Here is a 21,525-nt window from a genome sequence, read left to right as displayed (position 1 = left end):
GACTCAAATACTCAATTGTGATCCCAAAGATCTTTTTTTAGTGGGGGGAGGGGGAGAGGAGTTCAACTTGAACAGAATATGAATGACCCTCCCTGCATCCCCACCCTCCCCACTGTGGGAGTACTAGCAACATTTTTAATTTAATGCAAATGCATTATAGAGTTGGGGTCATCAATCGTTCATTTTGCAGTGTTCTGTCCTATCCTCAGAACTACTCATAAACTTCCTGAAAATTTAGACACAACCTCTTGGGCTGCGATGTATATTTCTTTAATAAAATACGGTTATTTCTTCCAAGATCAATACTCAATGACTAATGAAACTGGAAAGATTTAAGATCTCTAGTGACGGAAGAGAGATACATTAAACTGTCCTGTGACTAGTCTTACCTCCCAAAATATTAATACTGTCGTAGATTTACCCATGCCCTTACGACCCAGAGATGGGCTGTTGCCTAGTGCTCTAAATTCTAGAATCTCATTTCCCCCCGCAAGGTCTCAGCACTACCAAGTGAAAAGGGCTAGGGCACTGGTATTTCATCTATGGCAAGCAAGGGCTCCTAAAGTCACTCGAAACTTGCTTGATGTCTCTGTGTAAAAAGAATGGGTACTATATGGCAATTTCTATCCAGAATGCTAGATGGGCTTATATACTGTAAGGCTGACCAAAAGATAATAGCTTCTCTTAGGAGACAGCACTCTTGAGGACGACAAGTTGCTGGAGCAGAGTGGAAAAACAGAACTCTAATGAGCTGGTTCGATGTACATTTTTTAACATAATAGTAGTTCTCATAGAAGATACGAGGGTTTAATAGAGGCTATACTCAAAAGGCACAAGGAGTCCACCAAAGTAAAGAAGGCAGTTAGAATGTTTCAGTTATATTTTACTCTTTTCATAGATAGTTCATATTACAAAATTAGCTGCCATGGCCCAAAAGTGTATGGAACTTCAGCAAAGCATTCTATTTACTCAAAAGAGCACAAACTAACATTTTCTTTAAAAAGAACTTTGTGAAATTGTATGACTTGCACCCTCTCAAGCTAAATAGAGCTAAAAGAGTAAAATTACACATAATTTTATGCTATTTTTGGCTTTAAATTACTTTTCACCAGCTGTTATAAAATGATTATATTTTGTATGTCTATCACATTACAGATTTTTGCATTCAAATCAGTGTAAAATGTCTCATGCTGTAACAAAGGCTTTTAGCACATGCTGTTTCAACAGCAGCTCATTGTTATTGCCTCAGAACAAAATTATTTACTCAAAGCATCAAACAAGAAAATGCAAGAAAAAGACACCCAGATTATTTCCCCAGCAAAACAACTGCATAAAGTAGGTTACAAAAAACAATAAAATGCTTTCTAGGTAGGAAACATCTATAAAATGCAGCGCTTAGACAGCAGCGTACTTGTACAGTTGTGTCCATTTCTTCCCCCCTACCTCCACATGCATCTCTCCCCCCACCTCAAGCTTAAAATCCTGAAATAAATAACTATTTCAACAGATCAAAAAGCTATATAGCCTCTAAAAAATTTTTTTCTTTGCTTAGGGAAAAGAGAAGTTGCACAGATATTTAATTGCAAATCTAGCCTCTTGCTGAACATTAAATAGGCAGCAGCTGCCATCAAAATGAGGGAAATATTTAAGAGGCAAATTCGTACACTAAGAGTATTCAAATCTAGAGGAACTTGCCAACTCACCATGCATTCGCTTCTGAAGAAGAAACACAAAGTACAGAATTCACATTGTATTACGCTTTCAACATTCACAACTACAGATAAGAAACAGTGCTCATGTATGCCATTCCCTGATATCTAACCGATCTACAGCTTTTATCTTTATGCCAACTATAGCATAGATTGTGCAATACTGTTTCAGTGCCCTGTGTTAAAAAAAAGTTATCTTTCTAAACTATACTGGTTTTAAATCCCTGAAATATCCATACCATATATGGAAGGCTCTATGTTTTGCACCTTTACAAGCTTGATGCAGATATAGAAACACACCAATGTTTATTGTGCAATTTCACTAACATGGGGGAGGGCTATTTTCCTCCCCCTAAATTAAGTGGAAAAAGTTACCTGTAACATTAAAAATCTCAATCAAAGCACTGATGTAAAGTTACTGGTAAAGATTAAAAGTTTTATAATCTTTTTTTGTTTTAAAAATCACAAAAGGAGTTCACGGGATGTTGCAAGTTTTTTGATTTTTTTAAAGCATCAGAAGTAGCAAAATAATCCAACCATCTGGAAGAAAGCTGCAGAGACAAAACACCCTCTATACATATCTGTATATTGCTGTAATACCCAAATTAATTGTTAAATAGCGTGGATGCAAAGAGCATTTCTTTTAATGGCCAATAGTGTTTGAAGAAGTGTAAGGTTATGAAATTAACTAGTTCTTTGTACCCTGTGAATTAAAAGTCTACACAGGGCACTGAGATTGAGTTTCCCACAACGGTTTCACATGGCTTTCACTTTTATTTGCTTCATCTTCATCTGCTTCTTCTCAAGTTTTTTCTGCTCACGCCGCAAAGCAGCTTCCTGGAGGAAAGGATACAGAGAACTGAATGAACGTCAGTACTCTCACTGAAAAAGCAAGCTGACAATTTGAGAAGGTCAAGATACCACGGCTAATTAAGGTATTGTGTTCAGGATGCAGTCTCCTCTAGACACACAGACTGGCAAACAATTAACAAATCAATACATAAGTGAAAACCAGCTCCACTTTATGTCAGATCTCCAGCAGGACAGAAGATAATACACTGCCATGCTTCTGGAATACCTAAAAGTGAGCCTCGTAATGCATGGGAGACACTTGCTGTTAGTTCTTTAGCTGTTCAGAAAAGCCATTATACCTCCAGCCGGCGCTGTTTCTCCGGATCTTCCTCGTTCATAATTCGCTCCTTCTCTGCCCGTTTCTTCTCTTCCCGGCGGGACTGGGCAGCCTCCTGCCTTTGCACATGAGTCAATTTAAGGAAGTTCTCTTCTACTCTGGCCCTGTTCTTATCAGCTTTTTGTTTACCCTTTCCCCCAAGAGACAGAAATAAAAACAGTTAATACAGATAAATGATTGGCACTAAGGCAAGGTTCCAACAAGCAAAAGAGGGACGGTGTCTGGAATAGCTACAGACACTAAAAATAGCTCCTCTCAGTATTTAAATGGCAGTTCTACTCTGAAAGAGTGATTCCACATGTATCGCTTCCAGATTAAACCTGTCTGGTTTACGTGTAAAAAAGTGTGGTCCCCACACCTTTCTCCAATATTGGTCAGCTGTACAAACTCAGCCCAGGACCTAAGTATGAAACTGGATTCTTTCCTCATTATTTCAACAGCAGTAAAGGTTCTGCAAGTCAAGTTAAGCCCACAGTCACACAAATACAGTCCCATTACACAGGCGTAATTGTCTGGTACCTAGTTCTGGGGCCTTATACAAGGAGGAAGAGAAGCCAGTTCACTCTGAGGGCTGGTCTTCACTACCCGCCCGGATCGGCGGTAGAAAATCGATCTCTCGGGGATCGATTTATTGCGTCTCGTCGGGACGTGATAATCGATCCCCGAATCGACGCGCGTACTCCACCAGCCCAGGTAGGAGTAAGCGCTGTCGACGGGGGAGCCGCGGCGGTCGATTTGCCGCCATCCTCACAGTGGAGTAAGTCGGATCAGATACGTCGAATTCAGCTACGCTATTCGCGTAGCTGAATTTGTGTATCTGAAATCGACACCCCCCCCCGTAGTGTAGACGTAGCCTCAGCTGTACTGGCTTTGCAGAGCTAAAAAGTGTAAAAAGCAATTACAAAAATTGTGTTACTAAAGCAAGCAGGTCTGACTAATGCATGCATGGAGCAGATCTGCTGCTGAGTAAAATGGGGCTACTTATTTTTGTTTGTTTTTTTAATATAACTTTTCAGAGTGGAACCACACATTAGTAAGATATGGGCAGGTATATGGTCTCTTTTACTTCAAGAAAGCTTTAAAAAGTTTAAGAGGAATTTTCCTTACCAACATGCATCCCAGATATGGAGGTTTAACATCTAAAGGCAATAAATGCAAGATCTTTATATACCGCCTTTCATCTAATTACCTCTTAAAGTTATTTGCAAATACCCTTTCCTATGGCCTTTGTGTGCATTGGTTCTTGATCATCTGAACTCTTCACCTTCTCTTCAGACTGAACTACCTCTTTTATTTGCAGATACTCAACTGTACATAACTGTTGCCATCTCTAATCACCCCTCCCTGCCTCCCATGGCCAAGTAAGACTGTGGTTGTATCGGCTTCCTTGAGTGCAATAGTTTGAATTCTTTTCTTATGCAACAGGAAGCAGAGAATACCAAATCCAACTGATATTCCCCATATGATTTAAGGCAAGCGGAATGTAATCACCATAGATGTTACATTTGAATTTTAAGGCTCCTCACCTTACAAATATCAGGGGGTAGCCGTGTTAGTCTGTATCCACAAAAACAAAAAGGAGTCCGATGGCACCTTAAAGACTAACAAATTTATTTGGGCATAAGCTTTCGTGGGTAAAAAACCACTTCTTCAGATGCACCTTCTTCACCTTACAAAAGTTACGATGGGACCTTTAACCATAAGTAGTTTTATATCTTATCTGACAGCAACACACACAGGAGCATGTGACTTACTTCTCTATTTAGACGGAACTTTTTCGCTTTGTCAATAGAATAAATAACCATGTTCATCAAAGGCAACAAAGCCTCCATATCCTTTGGGGAAGTGTTGCCTGAACCAGGAACTGTAAAGCAAAGACATTTTCATCAGATTAGTTCGGGAAACTGGAAAGGCTTTTGCTATTAATTAGAATGCCCTCTCCACATTGCTCAGCCAGCTTATAAAAGTCTGCAAAGAAAGATGCTCTAATCCTTTTAAAAATTAGTTAATTAACAGAAGTATTTGCTTTGGAGATGAAATTCAGATACTTCAGATGGCAGCAGGCACATTTCTCTCATACTATACTTCCAGATTGATTAAGAATACAGGCTGCAACCATGTTTTTTTTTTATTCCTGCTTTGATCGTTGCAAAATACAATTTAAAGGCCACATTTTGCCATCTGACATGCCCACGGCTTCCTCTGTAGTCAATGGGAGGTTTGTGTATGCATTTGAAGGAAAAAATTGGTCTTTGCTGAAAATAACTGGAATCCCTGTAGGTTTGTTTTTAATTTAAAGGGTGCTAAAAAGCCTGGCAGCCCTGACAGCTTCTATTAATCCAAAAAAAACAAGCACAGGACAGACAGCAACAGGCACAACCATAAGCTATCCCTCCCTGTCCCAATGCTGACCTACTGGGATCACCATTAGGGATGACATTCAATTCTTGGCAAGTTGGTTGTTTGGCCATCATCACCACTTGTGGTGATGGCTTGTGGGATATGGACATCTGCCCACAAAAAGTGGACAGAAAACAAATTCCTTCCCCCAATACCATAAAACTGCAATCAGGCCAGAATGACTTGTGATCATTATTGACCTGGGCTGAATTTGTACTGGTAACCTAGAGAACCAAAGCTCCATTATCAATGCAATATACCACCCAGTCCCTTACTGTGCATTATTGCATCCCTTTCACTTGTTACTCAGGGATCCTGTACCTTTATCTACTTGCATTTAAGTCACTAGAAATACTGTCTACTATCCCAAAAGTGGCATGGCTTGAGCACTGTGATCAGACTTTTAACAGATAAGTTATCAGAAACCTTTCCTTACCATTAAATGTAAACAATAGTGTCCTTTTAGTGTCGGGCAGTTTTAAAGGCTGACCCTCCCTGGCAGAAGAGAGGAAATAAAGGCGTAGTTGGAATAAGAGAACACAAAATATGGACATAACATTGTACTGTGTATTTCTTAACACACACTAGACTACTGCTAGAATACTCAGACAAGTATGTCAGTCTATACATTGTCTGCTGCTCTGTTATAATAGCTATTAAAAGATGTCTAGTTTCATACATACTCTTGCATAAGTTTTGGACCGGAGAACTGGTCTGAAAAATGGACGGACTCAATCTTGTCAGCGTAGTGTGTGAGGAAATGTACCATCTGAAAGAGAAACAGAGATTAGTTTTTCAGATAACCAATTCATCTCCAACCTGTCCCCTGAAATGGTTTGCTTATATTGTCTCTGCGTCCTGCTTTTTGACAATTCTTGTGCTCAAGTTACCACCTTGATTTAGTGACTCTTGCTAGAGAAGAACTCCATGCAGATAAACTACATCCCTGTCCTGAGCGAATGTTAGCAACGCAAGGATGTAAAATGGAGAGTTCTCATTTGGGGCATGACATTTCATCCAATGATCAGCCACAACTTTGAAGGCGTATACTGAAGGTCTTTAACACTACACCACTTTGGCAACGCTGCTCTGCCTACGTCAGCACTGCAAATGACAGCTTAAGTCCCAAGTTAACAATGGATACGCTAATATATAAAAGTTAATACAGATGTTTGCTCCATTGACAACTGTATCTATTTTCTGTCTCTTGCATTTGCTTTGGGAGCTTTGTTTCTTAGGATTCTCTAAGGGAGAGAACGATGTGGCGTTCAATTCCCTGCTGTATTATCTGTGAGAGATTCCACACTGAACTCCAGCCTTAAAATGGCCAAGTCCATCAAGAAAACGCCTGAGAGTTTCTACTTGTTCTTTCCAAGTTACCTTTGTGTCCATCATTCCCTCTGTGATCTCTCCCATCTCTGACAGGATAGCCAGCGACTCTGGAAGCCCATACTTTGCCCCCGACTTGGGTTTGTCACTGCAGAACTCACTCTATTGGAAGGAGAAGAGAAAAAAAAGTTTGTCTCTTTTATTGGGTTCGAACAATGCCTAGCACAATGGGGATCCTGGCCAGTACTGAAATACAAATAAACATGATTTACTGTTTCTTAATTCCATCTGACTGAGGACAGACATTTTCAGCATGAAGTACACTCCCACAACACCAGAACACTCCAGATACTAACATATATATTGTGTTCTTAATTTAGTATCTTTTTTTTAAGTTTTGAGAGGCTACTTGCAATTGATTTTTACAGATGAGATGAAAATTGACTGTAGGGATATGCTGACATGAATATATCAGGGAACGGATGCATCTTACATTGGTTTTGGCAATATAGCAAAGCCTGTACAATGAAGTGCAGCAGCAAAACTGACCCACATCTTGCCAATTTCACTTTGCTGCTGCTGTTTGGGGAAGTTACAAGCAGCAGTGGTGGCTCTAGAGTAGTCTACAGAGTTGGTCACATCAGGAAAGATTCTATGAAAGTATCAAGACTTGAAAGTGGATTTTTTTTAAGGAGGGGATTGTTCGTGAAAATTTAAATTCTGCAGAAATTGATGGCTTAGGCTCGCTGACTTGCCAGAGAAAGTTCCCCAGTCATCACTAGTGAGTAGATTTTTCAAAATCGGACAAAGTAATTGGTGCTGGGTTAAGAGAGATCAAGCAAAAAATTTAGAGCACCTGTCGACATATCTAAAACTCGATTTCAAGAGACCCCTTGTAAAGGTGACAAAGAAGTTCCCTTTCCCTTCTGCTAAAATTGCAACACTTCAATCTCCCTGGACACTCAATAACAGACTTAAAAGTGGCAATTCTTCAACAAAAAAAACTTCAAAAACAGACTCCAACGAGAAACTGCAGAACTGGAATTAATTTGCAAACTGGACACCATCAAATTAGGCCTGAATAAAGACTGGGAGTGGATGGGTCACTACAAAAAGTAATTTTCCCTCTGCTGATACTCACACCTTCTTGTCAACGGTTGGAAATGGGCGACGTCCACCTTGATTGCATTGGCCTCGTTAGCACTACAAAAGTAATTTTCCCTCCCTTGATATTCACCCCTTCTTGTCAACTGTTGAGAATAGGCACTTCCACCTTAATTGAATTGGCCTCGTTAGCACTGACCCCCCCCCACTTGAGAAGGCAACTCCCATCTTTTCATGTGCTATAATATATACACCTCTACCTCAATATAACGTGACCCGATATAACACGAATTCTGATATAACGCAGTAAAGCAATGCTCCGGGGGGGGGGGGAGGGGGGCTGCGCACTCCAGCGGATCAAAGCAAATTCGATATAACGTGGTTTCACCTATAATGCGGTAAGATTTTTTTGGCTCCCGAGGACAGCGTTATATCGAGGTAGAGGTGTATTCTGCTTACTGTATTTTTCACTCCATGCATCTGATGAAGTGGTTATGCCCAAATAAATTTGTTCGTCTCTCTAAGGTGCCACAAGGACTCCTCGTTGTTTTTGCCAATACAGAAGCAAATCAGTGCCAGTTGCTTTAGGATGTGGATACTTGTCCACTGGGAAAAGGACTGAGAATGCACTTCCCAAATTAATTCTTCTAGGCCACTTAGCCTTCGAATGGTAAAACTTTCAGTTATTCCGAACTGGCCCTGAACTTGAACAAGCAACCTAGAGATGAAAGCCTTTATACCCCATTCCCAATCGCCTGAACTATCCATTTCTTCCAACTTGAACACACACATACCAGGTCCTGCATTTCCTTCTGAAGTCGCACTAAGGCTTTTCTTGTTCCAACAGCAAACACATAGGTATCCATATCTTCATCATTCATTGTTACTTTTATTTGCTGAGAAAAAGAGACAGCAGTAGTGACTGGATTTATACTATTATTAATTATTTGTATTATCACAGCACCTAGGAGCCATAATCACGGACTAGGACCCCGACAATAGACTCCCCCAGCCATGGAGCACTTTCAATGGACAGATCCAACTCTTATTGTGGAACAAATATTTTCACTACAAAGTTAGCTGTACCTTTTCTTTTGAAATATCTAAAAGAAAATCTCAGTCCAGCTACTATATTCAGGTGTTATTTCAACATGGATAAAGCTATTCTGTTTATGTCTGGACTTAATGGCTTCTTTTCTCACTCCTAAAACCATACGGTAAGTGTCTAACAAAATTAGAAAGCGGAGTTCCCAATCTCAGGGTTTATTGGCAATGGGCAACGTAGCAGAGCTTTAGGAGGACTCAGTTTGAGAGCATACTAGATAGCCAATAGCAGACTGTTTGCATGCATTTGCCACTTCTAAACGAGACAGAATAAAGAAAACACCAACAATATAAAAACTAAAATATAACAGAAAATATATGAAAAAGTAAAACCTCATAAGTACTAGCAGAGCATCTCCCCCCCCCCCCCCCCCGCCACCCCCATTTTTCCTTACAGCATGCCTAATGGATACTGTGTGGATACTGGCATTTATACTTTGACAGGGCATGTATATGGGTATATAGGCTCCCATTGTCCCTAACACTAACAGCTGCTAGACACCAATTAGCTTTACAAGATGCACAATACCGGGCAGATAACAGATTACCCAGTGTGATTAGGCTGCACTCCTAAAAGGGTTCAAAAGACAGAACAATTGTTCAAGACTGCAAGTCACAAAAGGAGGGATAGCTCAGTGGTTTGAGCATTGGCCTGCTAGACCCAAGGTTGAGAGTTCAATCCTTGAGGGGGCCGTTTAGGGACTTGGGGATTTAGTTGGGGATTGGTCCTGCTTTGAGCAGGGGGTTGGACTAGATGACCTCCTGAGGTCCCTTTCAACTCTAAGAATCTATGATTCCAGTCCAAAAGCAAGTTTTGTCAAGATGAAGTCAAAGTGTGACGGACTTGGTTCACAAAACCACATGAACAGTAAAACCCAGAGAGAGACAAACAATTCACCAGTCATCAGAAGTCTGGTGCATCATAAAAGAGAAAAAGAACGTGAATGGTGTTTGCAGATCATTTCACAGAGTTACTTTGTTTGAAGGAAGATGGAAGAAAGCTGCATTTCTCTCTGAAGCCACCATCTGGCTAGTTGTGGGAAAGACCAAAAGCCCAGTGGAGTTGAAGGAATGCAACAGGAACTATGCAGAGTAAATCTAAAGAATTGAGTGCATACCACTTGGTCACAGGCTGGCCTCATCATACGAGCAAGTACATTCAGAAGGTCTTGCCTCTTGAGAAACTGAAAGAGAGAATGTTTTAGTACAGTAGACAGTGCTGCAGTTTTTGCATATTTAGCAATTTACTGGAGTGTAGTAGCATCTACAGGCAGGCTAAGGTCTTGTCTGCATACACAAAGATTCACTAGATTAACTTAAATTTGCTTAGTTAAACTGGTGCCACTTTGTGTGCTGACTGTTGGTTTAAAACTGGTTATATCAGTTTAGCCTGTGCCAGTTTAACTAATTGGTATAAATATCACAGCTTTAGTTAAACTGGCACCACTTTGTGCAGAGACCAGGTCTTAGAAACCTACAACGCTTTCCATTCTGCATTTGCTCCAGTGATCACAAAAAGCATGTATTTAGCACTACGTATATGAATCAAATATTCAGCTTTTTGATATGGAAGACATCGGAGTTTCTTCATTTCTCATTGGAATCTGTTTCTAGAATACTAAGAGCTCCTTCTGCTAAGATGGAAGTAAATGGACATTAAGAGGAATAAATGAAGTTGTCGAAGTTGCGAAGGGACTGATAATTTGGGACTGGCTACACTGTAGTGTCTGATAGGAAGTTTGTGGAGGTAGTAGTTAGAAGAAGTTCAAAGGTTAAAAGAAAAAATAGGATTTTCAGCCTAAATGGTCATGACAGGCAAAGGCAATTAAAATGGAAAATTTTAAATATCCAGTTTACTTTTGACCATTTTAAGCTATTTTTTGGGACCATTTGCATTCTCCAAGCTAAATGTAGATGCTGCAAACACTTACTACTGGAGCACAGCATGGTGCTTATTATTAGTCTCATGGTTTCATTTTTTGGTTCTCAGGTGCTAGCTCAAATCTGTAGTGTTCAGCTTGTAAACACTGCAGGGAAATATTTACATCCAAGCACAAAACTTTCCATTGAAATGGGGGGGGGGAGAAATCATGGAAATATTTCTATTGATCTTAGGTTGGATTGCTTTGCCAAGCTAATAAGAAAAAGACAAGTTCTCCCCCCTCCAGGTGATGAGCATTCCACTGGTTCAAAACCCAGGACTTGATATATTCAGTGACCAAAAAAAGCACTACTAGACTGAAGGACCACTGGCAGTTTTACATTCCAATCTCTTATCCACCATCATGACCAGGAACAATTGCCCCACAGCACCGGACAGTGGGAGTTCTCCACTTTCCAGAAGTACGAAGTACTCATTGGTACTCTTCTCAGATCATGACAGACTGGATCTTAAAATGATAGTATAATAATAAAAGTGACTATGTAAAAAATGGCCACTACTCATTCAGCATATCTGCTTCCTGTGTGTATTCGGAATCCAGTCTGCTGACCTGAATGATAAAAAGAAAAAGCCGTACCGAGGCCTCTAGCTACCCAACCTGGGGAGAGAGAGAGAGAGCGCGCACCTGGCCAAAATTTGAACTTCCACATGTTAGTTAGTGGAACAATACTGCAAGATTCCCCCACCCTTACCTTTAGCTGGATAAGCATTCCCTCACAGCACACCCTGCCAGAGCACCATAAGTTGTATATGTGTTCGTTTTCTTGGTTGAGCTTCCCTGTGCTTGTGGCTTCTTTATTTGTGCCATCATCCCCTGAAAGTAAGACTATATTAGTTAATAAAAGGAAGTGTGAGCTAATGGTCAGTGACAAGTAGTATTCAGGTATTCCTGGGTTATTCTATTGGACTACAGTGCCATCTTAATGTTCTCTTATGCAACTTATTCTACACCATTATGGTCGCTGTATTTAGATCGCATTTCAGCATTGGAGGGGTGGTATATTACTTCAATGCATGCAGAACTGCCATTAATTTCAACAAGTGCTGCCAGAGAAAAGGTTATTCCTCTCCCCAGCCCATTCTCATCAGTCATATAAGCCAGTCACATTCAAAGCAGCGAACAGTTGGGCATAGCAACTGCAAAAACTTACCAACAAGGGCAAAGTTACTTTCCAGCAACTCCCTGTGAGTGTTGAACCAGGCCTGAGCTAGCCGGTTGTTTTTATTCTTCCCAATGATGTAGTTCATGATGTACGCAAGAAGACCAGTTACCATTAAGATCTCCATGTAGTAACTCTCCCAACTGTTTTGAAGATGTGCAGGGACCTGTGGTGAGTGAATGAAGTAATTTTATTACTGGATGTAATGGATTCTGCACAATCATTTGTTTTGGAACGTGTAAGTTACCAGAGAAGCTTCATCCCTGAATGACAGCGATAAGCTTCGCTAAAGCTATGCTACAGAGTTGAGCCTACTTAGGGCCAACTTTGTTACTGACACATGGCTTATTTTGTACTAGCAGCAATCATGCTGGAAGATAGTTGATACAGTATTCTTTGACCTTAGGCTCCAAGCATTCACACTCTAAATACTACTGCACTAATATTTGTACAAAATATGCCTTGTGTTGTACCATATGAAAGCTAACAGCACTCTGGTTATTAATAGAATTGTAAAGTGCTATAATGTTATATGTGAAGTTACGAATTCCCTCTGTATGATGATTCTAAAATGTGTTTGAACCAGACAAGTCTGGGGAATAGGTAAACAGGTTTTTTCCCCCAAAGAAAAAGCCTCAATCCAGGTGCAATCATAGACAATTGGCAATCACAGTCAAGTGACCCTCCATTGGCATACTGGAAGCTGAAGGGGCAGATCAATTTACATTGCAGAAAGTACCTCTGGGCAAGAAACCAGCATGGAAAGTTCTCCATCAGACTCTGTGGCACTTTTCCTCACAGGAGGGGCACTGAACTTTGAGACGGATACATTTCAAAAGTTCACCGGACTATAAAAGAGAGGGGGGCAAAGAACCCCAAATTATCTTTCAACTCAGACGACAAAGGAATCGAGCACTCTGTATTTTGTGGGAGATCCTGACCAAGGTGATGGTCAGCCATCTTGCTGGAAGGAAGTGTGGTAAAAACCTTACCTTGAACCAAGACTGTAGCCTGTTAAGTTTTAGTCATAGAAAGCGTTTTTACTTTTGTTTGTAACCATATCTGACATTATCCCTTATATCTGACCTCACGTAAAATCTCTCTCTGATTAGATAAACCTGTTTTACTTTTATTCTAAATCTACCGAGGACTGTTTGATTTGAAGTGATTATTAACTCCAGTTAAAGCAACAAGCTGCTATGCTTTGATCTCTTTAGAGGAGCATCGGACCTTATTACTCCTTTGAATATTCCAGAAGAGGGCTGGACATTTCTGGGCACACAGTTTTGGGATCATTTGGCTAGTAGTAACCAAAGCTAGTGGAGACCAGAGCATGACTTTGGTATAACAAGCAGGCTGCTGCTATCAGAGTTGCTGAACAAGAACTGCTCAACACACAGACACTCAGTGCATGCTTGTACACTGGCTGGAAGCGTCTAGACAGGGAGCTACAGAAGCAGACCATTTTAAGGCACGCAGGATTACAGGACAAGCAGTGACAACCTCTTGCTGGTCTGAATTGCGCCCTAGAACATAGCATATGCCCAACACAGTTTATACTGATACCGGATCACTGACCAGTGTGGAGAAAATATTTATTTTCCAAGAGCCAGACTGTGCTAACGAATAATCTCCAGTGTAGTCAGCCTAGCACCTCATCACAATTGTAACACACTTCTGTTCAGGTTCTGACACCATGCCCATCACTGCATTATCTGAGCACCACAAAAGGTGTGACTGAAAGATGCACTACAACTGTGTTGTGACCAACTTTTGAAAGTGTTTTCAGAACACAGTTAGGAGCCATAGTGCAAATAGTGACCAAAATTTAATAGGAAGATCCTGCTGTCTCTCTGTGGAGTTCTCTTTTTGAAGTCATTAGAGGTTGGTTATTAGTTTTACTGCCAAGATATTGCCCCTCAGAAAAAAAGAGATGAGGTATTTCCCACTGACACATTTGATTGCACCATTTTAGAAAAATGTAACTCTGCCCTTTTTGTCTCTTAACTGCTTTGTAAAAGCCTCAGGTTTTTTTGGCATCAAGAGGACTAAATATTGTATATTTCAAATCTGCAATGTTCAACCCCAGCTACTCTTAAAACACCCAACAATTTAAATACAGTGGTTATAACCATCATAACATGTTCTTTTGTTGCCTGTGTAATCAAGATACACAAACGTGTTAGAGAATCATGTTTTAGCTGTGGTACACTAACTAAAACATGATTTGTTACTATGGTTATAGCATGTTTTCTCTCTCTAACGTAAGGATAAACCATATTCAAAGATGCTTTGGCCAAAACCCATGTTTAAAACACAGTTATTTTTGTTGCAGAGACATTTACTGATCATGGGCATAATATTAAGGCAATCTGTATTCCATGTGATAATAAACTAGACCAGAATATGACACCAATTCAGTTTGAGTGCACAAGAGTGGGAAGTACTAGCAGTTTTACATAGTTGTTTACACATTAAGGAACAAGCCATGTATAGTTGAATACATCAGTTTCAAATGTCATATTACAAATCTGTGACAATCAGCACAATCCAGTGCATAGGAGCACTGGAATGGGACTCAGGAGACCTGATTCCAATTCTGCTACTAATCTGCTATGTGATGTTGGACATGTCATGTCTCCGAGCAGTTTCCTTTCCCACCCTTTGTCTTGACAATTCACAATTATGTCTGTACAGCAGCTAGAACAAGAAGGCCTTGTTCTCTGCAGGACCCTTTAGGGACTACCATACTACAAATAAATCATAAAGTGCTGAATGGAAAGACACTCCGACATTTATACCTACATCAACAATTGTTATGGGGTCTTTGCTTTTGCTGGGAGATGCATCTGTTTTCTCTTCATAGCCTTCAAATTCCTCATCATCATATGGCTCACTCTCAGTATCTCCTTCCTAAGGGATAAGAGCACAAACAGCCTAAACATCTCAAGCCTGGTAAGCAAGTGGCAAATATGACAAATGTGGGACAGAAAATAAAGGGATATGCATCATCCCTCTAAAGCAGCAGTCTCTTTTACAATGTTACAGCTGAGTTTGTAAAGTTAAGATCAATGAAAATCGCCTGGGTATTAGTGTTTTTTTTTTTTAATTTGGAACATTTCTGCAATAAAATGTTTATGCACAATTTTATGAAGATTTAACAGCCATTTTCTTACATGCATAAAGTGCCTTACAACCCCAAGGATATCAAAGTGCTTTATTAACCAATACCCAAATGATTCTCAAAAGACTGTTTTATTTATCACTGAAATGCACCTACCTCTGCAGTGAATCATAGCAATCTCTCAACAGGACACAGCAAAGCATTACAAAGTTTATGATGGGAAGAGAAGATGACTACATGCAATTGAAACTGTATGGGACATTTAGGGTGATTATATATTGCCTCCCAAGTTGGACCAGGATGCAGAAGTTAACATCTTTACTTCTACAGAAGTGCCATGGGATCTTTAATGAATGCAACTAGTTGGATCTCCATTTTACAATTCACTAGGAAGATGTTATATCCAGCAGCAGAGCTCTCCCTAGCACCACAATGGGTTCACTACCGACTTTAAAGGAAGAGTACCACTATCTGAATATCTTGGGTGCTCCTTCGAAATATTCCATCTAAATATTGACCCAGCCAGACCCCGCATAGCTTGAAGATCTGATGGGATCACAGCATAAGTACTGCACTGGGGTATAGTACAAGAACAATCATGGATCATGGTTTGATAACTGAAAGGGCATTTCAAATGAGAGGCTAAGAGGGGCAACGGCATGAATTTGACATTACCTGTGCATCTGCATCATCGAAGTCCTCCTGATTTTCATCGTGACCTTCAAGCTCTACAGTGGCCTCCTCCTCATCATCTTCTGTGGTTATGATCCTCTGGGGAGAGTCTGTGGTTACATCTTCAGTAACATCTTCAAACTCAGCAAAGTCATTATCATCGTACTCCACAATGTCATCTCCGTCCTCAAATTCATCAAACTTGGCCAAAGAAAAGCCCCATGAGGCAAACAAAACAGCAAGGAAGATCCACAAGCTCCTCATTGTCACTAAAAAAAATTCAAATACAAAACACTCAGGTTAGAAGGGGGAATTTATTTAGTTTGCTTAGGGTCCTACTGCATTAAACATCTGCCCGATTACGGGAATGCAGAAGGAGGAGGGTACAATTATAAGACTTCATCTAATCAATTTCTGAGCTCAGGCTCCCTAAAAGGCAAAGTGGGGGGTGGATTGTGAAAATATATCTAACGATTAGCACAAGAGACAGAGACAGGACTCCTGGGTTCTTTCCCAGCTCTATCAAAGATTTGGGGACAAGTTACTTAGTTTACAGATGGGTGAACTGAGGCTTAGAGAAGGTACCTCATATTATACTTACATCACATAGAGGATTGTCTGTAAAATGCTTTGAGATCCTGGCATGAAATACACTATAGAACTGCCAAATCTTAATTTAAGAGGCTTCAGCCCCAAGGAAAGAGATAAATTCTCATACTCCTATTCCTTCCCACAACTAAGAGGAGTTCTAGAGATTTTTTTCCCCAGCTTTTCTTAAAAAAATAAATAATAATAATGCAATTCTTTCTCTACTCAAGTTTTCCAAAATGCAACTCACACCTCTCAGGTTTGAGACAGGGGTCTTTGCAGTTCAGGACAAATGACACGGACATCCTAGTCCCTATATAGTAAAGGCACTTAAAAAGTATACAATGGATCACATTAGCAACTTACCATGAGCCTGAAGGCTGCATCCAATTTACATGGCATGTAGCAGACCCTCTCACTTAATATGGAAGTGCAGGCTGCAGAGATTCCCTCCCATACAATCATAGCAAGCAACTAGGACTGACAGAGCACTGAATTCTGAGAACTGTGGTCCCACAGACCAGTCTGGCTACTCCTGCTTAAGTCTCTCACCAACTGTTCAAAGAGGAGGCAACATTCCTTTTTACCTTCATATATACATATGTATACACACACACACATATATATATATATATATGCATGCACACACATAGACACACACAGGTCCTCAGACAAAAGGTTGGATAATGGAATGGAGGATATACAGATGCCTGACCCATGTATGCATGCTTCTGGTTCCTTTATCAAGTGTTTGCTTAACACCCAAGTATGGGTTACCCCTCTGCATTGGTACAGTACATCATTTAAATACACACCTGATAAAGAAATAAAAACAGTTGTACAAACAATGCCTAGCCAATTGGGAAGCATAGTCTGACCTTAATCAAGTCAGTTTGCTTACTAACAGTGGTGACTTATACTGAAAAACCTTCCTGCACCAGATTCCTGATCTAAAAGACACAGCAAGGGAATGCGCACATTAAAATTAAATAATAGTGAAATCAACATAGACTATTGAAGCTACAGGTGGAGTATTTGCTACTGTTTATTTAGTAAATTTGCCTACCACAGTGTCCTTGGGAACATATACAATATGTAAGTTAGATATCTATCACTTTACCCATGTCAGGATAAAAAGATGGACTAAGTTATCAACTCTGTACTCCTAATAAGACTCTCTCTCCAACAGCAACAGAGTCTCCTGTGGCACCTTTAAGACTAACAGATGTATTGGAGCATAAGCATCCGACGAAGTGGGCATTCACCCACGAAAACTTATGCTCCAATACATCTGTTAGTCTTAAAGGTGCCACAGGACTCTCTGTTGCTTTTTACAGATCCAGACTAACACGGCTACCCCTCTGATACTCTCTCCAACAGTATCACTCATCAAATGTCCGAGTGACCAACTCCCTCCATTTTTTGTTCATTTTAAAGAACATAAGAGACTGCACCTGCGATGGTTATTACCTATGTAGTCAGGTCACTAAATGGAAAAATTAGGTAGCAATAGAACCATCAATATCACAAAATACACTTGATCTAATCATTTGAAACAGCAAAGCAGCAATCGTGTTGTTGCTTTCAAACAACATATTCTCAATCATTCTAAGATGTTCGTTCAGGAATGGGTCCTGCTGAGCAGTTTCTGCTTTTATTCTGGACCCATTCTTATGTGTTGAACAAAGAAAATGGGGAAGAGTATGGCTGTTTCACTGGGAGGCAGTGTGGGCCATTGAATAGCAGACTGGACTGGGACACAGGAAACTTGAGATTTGTTCCCAGCTCTGCCACTAGCCTGTGGTGTGACCAGGGACAAGTCACTTCACTTTCAGTTTCCCTGGTCTCCACTTTGTTTTGTCTACTGATCATAAACTCTTAAAATAGTACAGTGCCTAGCATAATGAGGTCTCAACTGGGGCCTCTAAGAGCAATGCTAAGTCAACCGCAGCACTTCACAGACACTTGTGGAGGATTACCACCAAGTTTGATGGAAGCAAAGCTCATCTTTCTCATTCTCACTGTGGTGCTGACTTGAATGTTGACTTTTGTTTTAGTTACCCGAAACTAACAGAAATCATTTTTTGTTACCTTAATGTGATATACCTTTAAGTACTACACCTCTACCCCGATATAACGCGACCCGATATAACATGAATTCGGATATAACGCGGTAAAGCAGTGCTCTGGGGAGGCGGGGCTGCGCACTCCGGCAGATCAAAGCAAGTTCGATATAACGTGGTTTCACCTATAACGCAGTAAGATTTGTTGGCTCCCGAGGACAGCGTTATATCGGGGTAGAGGTGTACTTGCATGGCCCCAGAGCATCCAAACTATTTTAGAGAGATAACAAATGAGTCCCTTTTTTGAAGGCCTTCCACTCTAGATAGACAGCCTAAATAAGAAGTGTACAAGAGTGTGCATGAGCAAGATACAATGCAGCTAGATAAAGCACTGAAGTTTAGAATATTCCTTAGGAGTTCCACAAATTTTATGTGAATTGAATGAAAATAGTGATACTACTTATGAAGAGAGAACTAGCATTATACAGGTAAAAAGATCAACTCAGTCGGGCTATATGATCAGAGGAACATCTCCCATTCCTCTGGAATAAGGAATGCTGAGACTACTAAAGCATATCCAATTACCAAGTACCCTGCCACTTCTGTAAAGTCATATGAAAAATGGATTATGACTGTGATTCCCAAGAGGTATCTAACAGACTTGGGTGTCACGGTGAATATATTAGCAGCAATGGAGGCCTAAGCAAAAAACTGCTTGAAGCACCGTACTTCATAGTGGGTCCTGTGTGGTCACCACAATTCACGTGGTGCAAGAACAGAGTTGGCAGTTAATTCACAGCTTCCACAACTGAAAAAATGACTCATAGCAATGCCCTGCCCCACAGGGCACAAAGCCACGGTGCCATCTGGAATTTAGGACCTTATATGATGGGGTGGCACTGTTTCTTGTAGGGAGCGCGAGTTTCCAGGATCTCGTGACAAGTCCTTAAAGGCACACAGTCAAGGTTAGAGTACCTAAAATTAGCTGTGCCCTAGTTCTTGGGTGCACACCACACTCTTCCACCCTACTCCACCTGTCAGCTCCGTTCTTGGGAGCAGGCAGGGTCCCGAAAGACATTGGCGTCTCACCCCAATGGAGCAGACGGGCAGAGCAAGGCTCCACATGCCCAGGGCACGCCCACCAGGGCTCAGAACCCCAGCGCCCTTAAGGGGGGGTCACTGCCACACAAGGCCCAGCGAGAGAAATTAGGAGTTTGGAAGTCAGCATCATTGGAAAGGGGGGAGGAGAGAGAGATTTCGCCAGAGCAGTGTTTTTGCAACCCAGTACTGGGTCACGGCATGTAAGGCACTGGGTCACTTTGTCCTGATCAGCATCGCCGACTGGGATGTTAAAAATCCCATTGGTGGTGCTGCCCAGCTAAGGCAGACTAGTGCCTACCTTTTCCAACACTGCGCTGCACCCCGGAAGCAGCCAATAGCGGGTCCGGCTTCTAGGCAGGGGGGGCCACAGAGCTCCACAAGCTGCCCCCACCCTCAGCACTGGCTCCACACTCCCATTGGCTGGAAACCGGCCAATGGGAGTGGGGGGCAGTACCTGCAGGTGAGAGTTACCCGAAGCCGCTTGGGCGCTTCCGTGCTGGACCTGTTGCTGGCCGCTTCCGGGGCGTAGTGCGGTCCCAGAACAGGCAGGAAGCCTGCCTCTGCACCCCAGCTGTGCCGCTGACCGGGAGCCGCCAGAAGTAACCCCACGCCCCAATCCCCTGCCCTGAGCCCCCACCAAACCCAGAATCCCTTCCTGCACCCCAAATCCCCCACCCCAGAGCCTGCACCCCCAGCCCAAACCCCCTCCCACACCCCAGCCCCCTGCCCCAGCCTTGAGCCCCCTGAACCCAGAGCCCCCTCCTGCACTCCAAATCCCTCATCCCCAGCCCAGAGCCCTGACCCCCTCCTGCCCAACCCCCTGCCCCAGCCCTGAGCCCCCCAAAACCCAGAGCCCCTCCTGCACCCCAAACCCCTCATCCCCAGCCCAGAGCCCTGACCCCCTCCTGCCCAACCCCCTGCCCCAGCCCTGAGCCCCCCAAAACCCAGAGCCCCTCCTGCACCCCAAACCCCTCATCCCCAGCCCAGAGCCCTGACCCCCTCCTGCCCAACCCCCTGCCCCAGCCCTGAGCCCCCCAAAACCCAGAGCCCCTCCTGCACCCCAAACCCCTCATCCCCAGCCCAGAGCCCTGACCCCCTCCTGCCCAACCCCCTGCCCCAGCCCTGAGCCCCCCAAAACCCAGAGCCCCTCCTGCACCCCAAACCCCTCACCCCCAGTCCCAAGCCTGCACCCCCAGCCCAGAGCCCTGACCCCCTCCTGCACCCCCAACCCCCTGCCCCAGCCCAGAGCCCCCTCTCGCACCCTGAACCCCTCATTCCCGGCCCTACCCCGCTGCCCTCACCCCAGCCCGGAGCCCCTCCCACACCCCAAGCCCCTCCTCCCCAGCTCCGTTGGGTCGCGGGCATCAACCATTTTCTTCAACTGGCTCCGCAGCAGAGAAGTTTGAAAACCGCCGCTCCAGGGGGTCAGAGAGGCGAGCGCCACGTGGGGCCTGTCAACCTCGCCTCTCGGGGGAGGCCGTGCCAGGGACAGGCCTGGGGGGAGGGGTCCCCCCAGGCCTGATGCAAGTCCAAAGGGCTCCCCCCGCAGGGAGGGCCCCCCCCCAGGGCCGCTCCGGGGTCAACCCCCAGGGCCGCTTCCCAGCACGGGGCGGAAGGGGAGGGGGGCTCCCAGCCAGTCCCACGACCCGCCGCCTTTACCTGAGTCCGGCCGGCGCTCCCGCTCGCTGCGCTCAGCCCCCCCGCAAGCTGCGTCCCCTGCGCGCTTTGCGTAGGTGAGCGCAGGCGCAGTGCGAGCAGGGAGGCGGGGTTCCGGGTCTGCTGCCGCTCCCCGCCTGCCAGGCGGCCCGTGACCCCTGCTCACACCCCACCACGTGCGCTACAACCGGCCCCCCTTTCCGGTTGCCCGGCAACGGCGCGGCAGCACAGGAGGTCACGTCGCAGCCCCTTGACATCCGTGCAAACGCCAGTCCCCACGCTCGGGAGTCCCCTGGCACTATGACGTCACGTCAAAGCAGGGCTGTGATGTAAGGGAACGCGGTGACATCCCGTCAGGAGGCTCCACCACAGCATGGCCCGGCC

At 43.2% G+C, this 21,525-nt stretch overlaps 1 protein-coding gene across 1 annotated transcript; it reads right to left on the bottom strand.

Moving 5' to 3' along the window:
• Nucleotides 1-873: 873 nt before the first annotated feature.
• Nucleotides 874-21,398, bottom strand: CCDC47 (coiled-coil domain containing 47). Its single transcript, XM_065422602.1, is given in 14 exon segments — nucleotides 874-2,546; nucleotides 2,861-3,028; nucleotides 4,653-4,762; nucleotides 5,735-5,793; nucleotides 5,982-6,067; nucleotides 6,679-6,789; nucleotides 8,526-8,627; nucleotides 9,954-10,019; nucleotides 11,470-11,591; nucleotides 11,929-12,103; nucleotides 14,743-14,850; nucleotides 15,737-16,002; nucleotides 21,145-21,290; nucleotides 21,292-21,398. Coding segments are annotated over 14 exon segments (1,707 nt in total). The 3' UTR covers nucleotides 874-2,465.
• Between the last annotated feature and the right edge of the window lie 127 nt (nucleotides 21,399-21,525).

The sequence above is a fragment of the Emys orbicularis genome, chromosome 25 (assembly GCF_028017835.1).
Source record: "Emys orbicularis isolate rEmyOrb1 chromosome 25, rEmyOrb1.hap1, whole genome shotgun sequence".
NCBI lineage: Eukaryota > Metazoa > Chordata > Testudines > Emydidae > Emys > Emys orbicularis.
Note: the sequence above shows the minus strand (reverse complement) of the source record. Positions and strands in the feature narration are given on the sequence as shown.